The sequence below is a fragment of the Ursus americanus genome, chromosome 22, assembly GCF_024610735.1.
Source record: "Ursus americanus isolate L20-20 chromosome 22, mUrsAme1.1.p, whole genome shotgun sequence".
NCBI lineage: Eukaryota > Metazoa > Chordata > Mammalia > Carnivora > Ursidae > Ursus > Ursus americanus.
In genome coordinates this window covers 15,112,391-15,123,479 of record NC_142148.1, presented here as the reverse complement: position 1 = coordinate 15,123,479, position 11,089 = coordinate 15,112,391, and the positions used below count along the sequence as shown (strand labels likewise).

Here is an 11,089-nt window from a genome sequence, read left to right as displayed (position 1 = left end):
TGGCCTCAAGGCTACCTCCCAGCCAGGAAGAAAGGGGTGCGAGCGGGGTAAGGCAGATGGCCACAAAGCTCTCTCTTCTTGCCCAGCCGCACCTGTTCTTCTTGAATAAACACTTCATGGATTGTTGCCCGCCTTTGGTAAGTAAGTTCCGAAGCTCTGAAAAGGCTGATTTTGACAATACTTGTTCATATTCTAACAGCTTCTATGGAGGGGCCACTCTGGCCGCACCATTCTGAAAGTGCTTCCTTCTGCCCTGGGGATTTTACAGAGGCTTGCTGTCAAAGTAACTAAGTGAACTTCTAATCTTCTACCATTATGTTCTTTTATCATGAATAGATGAATGATTTTTTACATATTCTGCTGATGTGGAGATGATCATAGGATTTTTCCTTTACTTCTTGGTAAGGAGTATTCCACTGGCTTACTTTTGAATGTTAAGTCAACCATATATGGTTGAAATAAGTCCCCACTTATTCATGGTGCATCACCATTTTCCTATATAACAAAATTCACTAGCTAATATTGCGCTTAGAATTTTTGCCTTACGTTTATAGGAACACTGGCATATAGTTTCCCTCGCATGTCACATCTTTGTCGTATTTTAGTAGCATAAAACTGCAGCGAATATCAACGTTCTTTGAAAACAGAAAGGTCAGGAGTGGGCATGTGGGACTGCAAACAAAAATCTCGAGAATAAAAGCACAGACGCTTTAAGTTACTGCCCTGTTAAACTCATTGGAAGGGTTTTTTCCTAAATTTGGACTGAACTTCACAAAGAACAGGCCAAGCTAGAGCTAGAAAGGAAGATGCACAGTGGAAAAACGCCAGGAGGTAGCTAGGAGATGGCAGGAAAGAAAGGAATAGGTGGATAGTGGCTGCTCTGTGGACTGACCGTTCTCAGCAGCTCTCTGCCTCCTGCAGCTGGTGGGATTCTCCCGTGAGCATCTATACATTTATTTCTTCCCGATGCTTAAGATGGGTATGTTCTCTGCCACACGCAAGCAGGACCAACACACACTTTTTATAGGAGGGCAGAGAGAGCTAGCAGGGTCTTGGGGCCTGGGTTTCACGTTCCAAAGTGACCTCCAGTTAGACCTGATCAGCAAATGAAGTGTATCCAAAGTCGTGGAGGCATAAACACAGGAGTTAAGGTAGAAAACTTTCCTACAACTTCGAGCTCTGTCTCCGGTGCCCGCTGCAGTGATATTCTCCCTAAGTCTAGATAGGCTTTTGCTAATAGCTCATTTTCTTGCCTCGTCTCTGTGCCGTGTGCATGTGTCACATGTTCATCTGTTCCAAGTAAGCGCTTCAAATGTACCCATTTCTGAAATCGGCGGCTTTAAATTGTTCTGGACACGCAGCGAGAAGAGCGGAGTGTGTCAGACCTCACGAGCGCCCCGGAAAAGCCGGTTCCCCCCTACGGCCTCCAGACCCACTCCCTGAAGCAAGAAGTATTAAGGGCCAGGCCAGCCCTAACCCCCACCCCGCCCCCGAAAAAGGGGGAGCCGTCGCGGGCTCTCGGCAGTTACGCCACCGAGGGGTTACTGCCCGGCCTCTCCTGGGGGGTGGCGGGAGGGAAACCGCCGCTCTTCCCAGGTCGAGGGAGGCACCTGCGACCCCGGACCCCGGGAACCACAGCTCCCCCTGCCGGCGGGCCCCCGCCAGAGGCGATATAAGCCGAGAACGGCCCGCGCGCCTTGCGCACACGCTCGGCCGCGCCATGAAGCTGCTCGGGCGGTCCGCGCTCGCCGCCGTCCTCCTGCTCCTCCTCCTCGGCCTCCACACGGCGCGGCCCGGGGGGCAGGGGCGGCCCAAGGGTGCGTGTCGCCGGGCCGGCGCGTGCCGGGGGTGGGGGACTTTCGTGGGGGCGGCCCCGCTGCCCGGCCACGCCGCCGCCCCCGGCTCACGCTGTGCCATTCCTCCTCAGCTGTGAAGAAGCCCGGATACTGCCCAGAGTTCTTCCTCAGGTGCCCTTTCATCCTCTTACCCCTGTGCCGCCGCGACGGAGGGTGCAACGGGGACAAGAAGTGTTGCTTCTACAACTGCAGGCATCAGTGTATGGAGCCGTGGCTCAGCTTGGAGTGAGGTGAGCGCCCCCTCCCCCGTCGGCCGCGCTCGCTCTCGCGGTGCCCCGGGAAGGTTCCAGAAGAACAAGGCGTCTCGGAGGGAGTCGGGAACTCTCAGGGCTTTTCGAAATCTTTGAGATCAGAGCTTTACCACCGGGGTCCGCCTTGACGTTAGGCCCGTGGGTCGGGGCCGTAGCGAGGGAGGCCCAAGAGCCCTTCCTCAAAAAGGCACGGTTCCATTTCCCGCCGTGGGCATCCCTCCTTTCTTCTGAAGGACGGGGCCCTTCGGACAAGATCATCGGAAGCCCCTCGACCGTTGTTGAAGGCTGATGATGACTATTTTCAATTGCCATTGTTTTCTTTTCTTACAGTTTGTAATCATGAGCCACTTTCCTCTCCACGTTTAACGTGTGAGGTAAGGGGTTGTAAGGTTCTAGTTCCTTAGGATGGCTCTCCTAGAATTCCCTGGCCCCGGCCTGATTCCTGGACAGCGCATCCCGTGCGCCCGGGAGGAGAGAACCCAGGAGCATACGGACCACGGGGGGTCCTGGGACCCAGTGTACATCCCTCCCACCGTTGGCACCTTCGCACATCTCTGATTCCCTCGTCTCTCCCCAGGGAGAAACCTCTTCTTAACCAGACCTGAGAAGATCCGTCGGACAGGCTCAGACTCGGCTCAGACTCGGATAACTGATCCCCAGTTCCTCCAAGCTCTCCTTACTTCCCAAGCTTCCTTCTATCAGGAGTTAAATGCTTATTAACATGCAAACAACACAAAGCAATAAAGTGTTACGTATTTAAAAGTACATGAAAACCTAAGCCTGTTGGATAGCCACCCACCCTGGTTTCTCTGTCTTCAGCTCTTTGGGGGGATCCTTTAGAGAGTTTGAGGTTACTATTCCACATTTAATTTTGGTCGGTTGTTGCATTTCTCTTTTTCTGATATGTTTCTCTCTTTCAATGTCTCCTGACCGTCGGATTTTCTCTTGGTCAGATTCCAGGGGCATTTTTGAGTCCTGTCCTCTGAGTGTGGATCCCATGAAAGGTGCACACATTACCCGGATATGGAGGAGGAAGGCTTTTGGCTACATTGTGTCTGGTACAGCTGCTGGCAGCCTTTCCACTTGTTGGAGTAGAAAGATCCAGAGCCAGGTCTGGAATTGAGGGCTGGAAATGGAACAGGCCATGCCTTAGTTCTAAGCTACTGTAGGGTCTAAAATACAGACCCATCATCAAGCAGGAAGAGGAAAGTCTGTGACCCACGTTAGCTACCTTGAGTCTTCGTTTGGGCGTTTAGCCCCTGATCGACCTAAAACTGAACTGCTGTTTAGCCTTGTATTTTTCCGCCTTCTGCTATGTGATTCAGTCTTGATTAGGGGGCACACAAGGGTTTCAGGCCTGGGAGAGTGGTCTTCAAAAAATGTATTTTTCCTTGACACATACATCTGAAACCAATTTTTGTAAAGCTACTATGGCCTAGAAGGTTTTAAGTTGACCTTGAATATTTTTCATCATAGTTAACATGGCCACAAGGTCTAAAATTTTAGGTATGTGCTGAATATAGTCATTTAAATAAAGTGGGGACCTCTTTTCAATGTTTCTAATGGAATCTAATTACCATCTTCATTCGATAGTGATGTATCAGAGAAAAACATGTTCTCTCTTTTCCGAAACTGCTTCTGCCTCCCCACGTCGTTTTCCTTCACTGCCTGAATAATTCAAGCCCAAACAAATAGATGCATGTGTTCTTCAGAGCCTCTGAAAAGCAGATGTCAAGACGAGATGAGATCATCAAGAGTTTATTGGAGGAAATGCCTGGGAGACAAGGAGACAAGGAGAGCGAGCCACCAGGCCATGGAGCAGGCTGCCTGCTGTGGAGGAGGAGGGCAGGGTGGAGGAAGTCTCAGAAGACAGGGCGATATAGAAAGTGTCAGCCATGCTGACAGGGAGCGCCTGAATGGATGTCACCTACCACGGGAGTCCCGTGTGTCTCTGAATAATAGGTCAGAGATGGCAGGGCTCCTGGCTAGCTTGGGGGTGGCCTCTTCTTCCTTTCCTAAGGCAGGAGTTCAATCAAGCCCTTCCATTGAGCATGGCAGGAAAAGGCACTCAGACAAACACTGGGCAGGGTCTTCGTGAGGACTCCCATCTGAGAGCGTGTCTGGATTACCTGAAATCATCCCTTGACTAAACAGCTCTGTCCGCCATATTCCCTCTGTCTCTCTGTTGTCCTTCACCTCACTCTCATGGTCTCCACCTCCTAGTGCCCTTACTCCTCACCTCGTTCCCTCTCAATAGCTATCTGGATTTCTTTTAAGTTCTGGCTCATTTTAATTTTTATTACTGTATCTTACTCTCTCTCCCTCTCTGCCCATCTGTCTGCCTGTCCCTCTGTTTCTAACACTCAGTCTTCATCGTGTTTCCAGATGTTTGTCCTTATTTTCTCCCTCTCTCTGTTTCTGTCAGTCCTTGTTCCGCGTGTCTGTCTTTTCCCGGGCCAGGAACACCTGAGCGTGAACCCTATGTGTTCCCTCCTGGGCCAGTGACTCTCACCGCCCACCTATGAGGCTGTCCCTGGCACTCTCCCCTCGCCCGTGTCTGGGCCATGAACGCCCCCACCACCACTACCTTCCTTCTTGCTTCTGGGGACTCCTTTCATTTCCTGAGAAGATGGTCTCTTGGGCACTTGTCACATGCACTCCTTCCTTGTCCGTGTTGTCTCTCTTCAGAGGAAGAGAAAGCTAGAGCCTGCTCCCCCATGACCCCCAACGGGTACCACGACGGTCAGGCCTCAGGTTCATGCCAGGATGACCAGCCATGCTCAGAGAAGAAGCCATGCTGGCCTAGCACTTGTTGAATAAGATGCAGGAATCCCATGAATGTTCTGAACCTGGGTGAGAAGGTCCCATCTACAAGGAAGGGGCAAAGGCTGAGACTGAGGACAGAGAATGTTGGGGGTGCTGCAGGGCTCCCTCTGCATCTGGCTGGGGACAAGGCCTAGGTAGGCCCCTGCCGCTGTCAACTTTGTGAATCTTACTGGTGGCTCTTGACTGAGGGTCAGCTACCAGTCAGTCCACCAGGGGGCCCACTGGATTAAAGGAATCAGGCCTCCTTTTCTGAGCCTGGTCAGCCTGTTTGGGCCCTGGAGGCAGGGGAGAGAGGTTGGCCTCTCTGGAGCCCGGCGAGGTGTCCTGGGGTCTTGGACAGCAGGGGGGTCTTGAGCTCTGGACCTGCTCTCTCCAGTTCAGGTGAAGCCTGGGAAGTCTTCAGGGGTGAAAGGCACGTGTAGGATGCTCAACCTTCCAAACTTTTGTGAAAAGCGTGTTCCGGGCTGACACAGCCTGAAGCGGGACAAGGGCAAGAGCAGGGAACGGTGTGTGGTCCCGGAGGAAGGTAAGATGAGCTAGGCTCAGCTGGAGGACCCCCTGGTCATCCCCCTCCCCTAATGCAGCCTAAATCCACTGACCCTCTGCCCTCCTTGGCAGGGGGCTGCCTCCCGTGTCACAGCTGGCAGAACCTCTGCCTTTCCCCACCGCCTCCTGCTGTCCTCCAGGCACAGAGCCTAGAGGGCCTCCCCCGCCAGTGCTCCTGTGCCTGGTCTCTCTCCGCTGGGCCCTGGGAGGGAGAAGCTGGGAGGAGCTCAGAGGAGCAGCCCTGTTGCTGGGCTCAGGAGACTAGGTTTCAATGTCAGCTTTGCCTCAGACTTGCTTATTGCCTCAGGCAGTGGCAGAACCTGCCTGCCACTCAGTGACACTCGGTTTCTTCACTACTAAAGTGGACGTAATCATGTCCTTTAGAGCAATAGTGGTGCAGGCCAGGGAATTTGTGTGCTGTAAAGCACTTGTACTTGGAGGGCTGTTGCTACGGTTATTCTCCAGGTTGAATGGACTCTAGCTTGATACCAAGGGTCAAACCCAAAAGGACCACCAGATTGGATGGGTCCAATGGCCACATTTTACAGATGGGAAAACTTAGGCCCTGATGCAGTAAAAAGCTAGGATTTGAACTCGGGATCCTGACCTCATGAACAGTGCTCATTTAACTCTGCCACCACCATTCTCCCTCTCTGCCTGGCCTAAAGTGATGCTGGGGACTGGCGGCTGGGGGTGCCTGTGGACCTGGAGGTCACCTGGCTGGTTCTAGTGCTATAGCTCTGACCTGCTCTTCTCTCCACAGCCTAAGCCCTGTGTATGTGGTCTCTGAATTCTCTCCCCACTCAGCCCGAAAACTTCCAAAGCTCCCCAATGAAGACATGGATTTATCACCAGGACCTCCTTTGGGTTCAGATTTGGCCTGATTCATCTGTGTATCCCTAGCAGCCAGGATAGGACTTGCATAGAGTAGACACTCTGGAAATGCCTATTGATTAGAAAAGGAATAAGTGAACGTGCTGCTTCTTCAAATCCAGCTTCATTGGTCAGGTGGCTGGGTGGAGGAAGTGAGTGACAAGACATCTGCATGTGTGGTCCCCCTGCAAAAGCATGTGGAGTGTCATGGATGAGGAGCAGAGGGCTTAGAAGTAAATTTGACCAAGGAGGTGAAAGATCCGTACATTGCAAACTACAAGACACTGAGGGAAGAGATTGAAGAAGACACAAAAAATGTTAAGCTATCTTGCGTTCATGGGTTGGAAGGGTTAATATTGTTAAGATGTCCATACTCCCCAAGGCCATCTACAGATTCAATGCGACGTCTATCAAAACTCCAGTGGCATTTTTCACAGACATAGAAAAAACAACCCTAAGATTCCTACAGAAGCACGAAAGGCCCCGAAGCTTCAAAGAATCTTGAGAAAGAACAAAACTGCGAGCATCACTCCTCCTGATTTCAGACTCTTCTGCAAAGCCATAGGGATAAAAAGAGCATATTCCTAGGGCACCTGGCTGGCTCAGTTGGTGAAATGTGCGACTCTTGATCCCAGGGTCATGAGTTCAAGCCCCTTCGAGCATAGAAGAAAAGAACGTATTACTGGCGTGAAGGTGGACACATGAACCAATGGAATGACAGCCCAGAAATGGATGCTTGCATATATGGTTGACTAATGTTTAACAGGGCAGCCAAGAATACTCAGTGGGGCGAGGATAATCTTTTCAATAAATGGTGTTGGGAAAACTGAATATCCAGATGCAAAAGAATGGAATTGGACCCTGATCTGCACCACTCACAGAAATTAGCTTGAAATGAACCTTAAACATAAGACCTGAAACTAAAATTACTGGAACAAACTATACGGAAAAAGTTTCTCGACATTGGTCTTAGCAACAATTTTTTTTACTACAACACCCACAGCATGAAATAAAAAATCAACAAGTGGGACTACAGCAAACTAAAACCCTTCTGCGTGGCAGAATCCATAATCAACAAAATGAAAAAGCAACCTACAGGATGGAAGGAAATATTTGTAAACCGTATATCTGATAAGGGGGTTAATATCCAAAATATATAAAGAATTCCTATAACTCAATAGCAGAAAAAAGGAAACCAGACAACTGGAACAGACATTTTGCCGAAGAAGACATAGAAGTGGCCAGCAGGTGCATGAAAAGGTGCTCGGCATCACTAACCAACATGGAAATGCAAATCAAAGACACAGTGAGATACCACCTCACGCCTGATAGAATGGCTATCGTCAAAAAAATAAAAGAGAAGAGATGTTGGCAAGATGGAGAGCAAAGGGAGCCCTTGTGCTCTGTTGGTGGGAATGTAAATTTGTACAGGCACTATGGAGCCCTCTATGAGGAGTCCTAAAAGAATTAAAAACAAAACTACCACGTGATCCAGCAATCTCGCTTCTGGGTATATAGCCAAAGGAGATTGAATTACTATCTCAAAAAGATATCTGCATTCCTATGTTCACCGCAGCATTATTCACTGTAGCTGAGACATGGAAACAACCTGAGTGTCCACTGACAGTTGAACGGATGAAGAAAATGTGGTACGTGTATACAATGGAATATTATTTGGCCATTAAAAGAGAAGGAGATCTTGCTATTTGTGATAACATGGATGGACCTAGAGGGCATTATGCTAACTGAAATAAGCCAGAGAGAGAAAGACCAATACTGTCCAATCTCACTTACGTATGGAATCTGAAAACATCAAACTTACAGAAACAGAGAACAGTGGTTGCCAGGGCTGAGGGGAGAGGGAAAAGGGAGCTAGCCAAAGAGTACAAACCAACGAGTACAAACAGCCATGAGATAACTAAGTTTGGAAAGACAAGATGAGTTAGCTTCTGGGGATCACTATACAGCCTGGTGACTGTAGTTCACAAAACCGTATCATATACTTGAAAGTTGCGAGGAGAGAAGTGCTTTAATGTTCTTGCTGTAACAATGACAACAAAATGGTAACTATTTGAGATGAAGGATGTGCTAACTAGTGCTATTGTGGGAAACATTTTACAACATATACATGCATCCAGTCATCACATTGTACACCTTAAACTTAACGACGCTACGTGTCAATGATGTCTCAATAAAGCTGGGGGTGAAAAATCAAAATTCTATAAAAGGCCATAGTTATAGCAGTGTTTTCCTGTCCCTATGCCCTTCATTCCACTTCCACCCAAGCCTTATAGGTAACAATTTTATTATTTTTTTAATTTATCCTTCTTACATTTTTATCATGTATATATATATTCTTATTTGCATTTGTTTCTTATGTGAAGGATAGCTTACTACATACATACCAGTATAACTGACAATTACTGCATCTCAGCTCATAGTGACCTTCACTCGATTTTTTTAAAATGATGTTAAAATATTATATTGTGCGGATATGTCATATGTTTATTTATCTCATTCCCTAGTCTTGCATTAATAAGCAGTCTTTTGCTATTACAAATGTCACAAATTATGTTAGCATGATTGTTGACATATGTCCTCAGGGTAGATTCCTAGAATGTGACTGCTGACAGGATAGACACAGGATTTGGTTAAACACTACTAAATTCCCATCCCCAGGGACAGCATTATTTTGGATTCCTACCGGCTATGTCTGAGGAAGACTGTTTCTTCACAGCTGTGCCAATGGAGTTGTTAAACTTTAAGATCTTTGCAAGTCTGGTAGAAAAGGGTATCAGAGCGCAATTTCAATGTACCGTTTTCTTATAGGAGAGATTGATATTTATTTTTTCCTTACTTCAGGAGCCATTTTAAATTTTTCCTGTGAATTTTCTATTCCTTTGTTTTACTCACATTCCTCTTGGGTTTTTGATAGTTTTCTTCTTTATTTTCAAAAGCTCTTTACATATGAGGGAGATTAGCTGTTTTTCTATGATATTAGCTGAGAATATTTCCCCTAATTTTTCCTGTCTTTTGATTTTGATAATAATTTCTATTCTTTTTTGCCATGCATTAAAAAATTATTATGGCTTTCTTAATATCATTTGTTACAAAGTATATATTTCTCCAGTGACTTGAAATGCCACATTTATCATGCATTATATTTCCATTTGAAGCTGATGCTATTCTTTTTTTTTTTAAAGATTTTATTTATTTTTCGACAGAGATAGAGACAGCCAGCGAGAGAGGGAACACAAGCAAGGGGAGTGGGAGAGGAAGAAGCAGGCTCGTAGCAGAGGAGCCTGATGTAGGGCTCGATCCCATAACGCCGGGATCACGCCCTGAGCCGAAGGCAGACGCTTAACCGCTGTGCCACTCAGGCACCCCGAAGCTGATGCTATTCTTGAACCTTTTGTTTTGTTCCTTTGATTTGTCTATTCGTATACAAGTACCATGCTGCTTTCACTCTAGAGGCACGAGGTATCTTTTAACATACAGTAAGGTGAGTCCTTTCTGATGCTTTTCTTTTTCAGGGATTTCCTAGCTATTCTTGCTTGTTTGCTTTTCATATGAAGTTTGGAATCAACTCTTCTAAGCCCTGGGGGAGAAAAAAAAAAAAAAACAACTTGTACTTTTATTGCGGTCATGTTAAATTAACTTGAAGAAATTTGACTTTTTTTATGCTGCGATCACTCCATCCAAAGACAAGGGATGTCTTCCAATTTAAGAATACTTCTGAGTATTTCAGAAATGTTTTAAAATTTTGGTTATTCCTTATGGCGTGTGTTTCTAGTGTTTAAATTTTTTGTTGTATTGTAAATGAAATGTTCCCTCACATTAAATCTCCTAACTTCTTGTTTACATGTAAGAAGAGCAATGATTTTCAAATGTTAATACAAAATTCTATGTTAGGCGTAGCATGGACTCTTTTGGCTTTGATAGATACACTACCATGTCATCTCCAATGATAATTTTATTTATTTTTATTTTTTTTTAAAGATTTTATTTATTCATTCGACAGAGATAGAGACAGCCAGCGAGAGAGGGAACACAAGCACGGGGAGTGGGAGAGGAAGAAGCAGGCTCATAGCGGAAGAGCCTGATGTGGGGCTCGATCCGGTAACGTCAGGATCACGCCCTGAGCCGAAGGCAGACGCTTAACCGCTGTGCCACCCAGGCGCCCCTCCAATGATAATTTTAATTATTTATTACTAATTTGTGTGTGTCTAATTTTTAAAATCCTGTACAATACACTGGCTACTTCTTCCAGTATAATAGGAGATAGTAGAGAAGTTAGTGGATATCTTTCTTCTTAACTTTAATGGAAAAGGCTTTGTGTTTCTCCATGAAGAAGGTATTGGTCAATTTTTTAGTGTATCAAATGTGTACACATTTTTAAAAAATAATAAATGAGAGTGAGTTTACTTTTTGGAAGGTCTTTTCAGCATTTATAAGAATGAATCCTATCATTGTTTTTCTCCTTAAATATGCTTATATATATGTTATATTAAGGATTTCCTAATGCTTAGCCATCTTGTATTCCTCAGGGGAAAAAACCCTCGTTTGGTCATGATGTCTTAACTTTTTAAATATGCTATTGTATTCTCTTTAGTCATATTTTATTTCTGACTTTTGAATTGACATTCATGAGTGAAATTGATGTGTAGTTTTCTCTTTTTATGTAACTTTTGCCAGGCTTGGGTGTCAATTTTATACTTACTTCATAAAAAGACCTGG

General features: G+C 46.3%; 1 protein-coding gene across 1 annotated transcript; it reads left to right on the top strand.

Annotated features, from left to right (window-relative positions):
• The first annotated feature begins 1,714 nt into the window (after nucleotides 1–1,714).
• Nucleotides 1,715–3,613, top strand: LOC123796928 (WAP four-disulfide core domain protein 15A-like). Its single transcript, XM_087853907.1, has 3 exons — nucleotides 1,715–1,817; nucleotides 1,928–2,086; nucleotides 2,685–3,613. The coding sequence occupies exons 1-2, from the start codon at nucleotides 1,721–1,723 to the stop codon at nucleotides 2,083–2,085; spliced, it is 255 nt and encodes an 84-aa protein (XP_087710033.1). The 5' UTR covers nucleotides 1,715–1,720; the 3' UTR covers nucleotide 2,086; nucleotides 2,685–3,613.
• Nucleotides 3,614–11,089: the final 7,476 nt, after the last annotated feature.

Coding starts and splice junctions, on each gene's coding strand:
- LOC123796928 (XM_087853907.1), top strand. CDS start 1,721: ATGAAGCTGCTCGGGCGGTCCGCGCTCGCCGCCGTCCTCCTGCTCCTC. Junction 1,818..1,927: donor GGGGCAGGGGCGGCCCAAGG/GTGCGTGTCGCC, acceptor ATTCCTCCTCAG/CTGTGAAGAAGCCCGGATAC.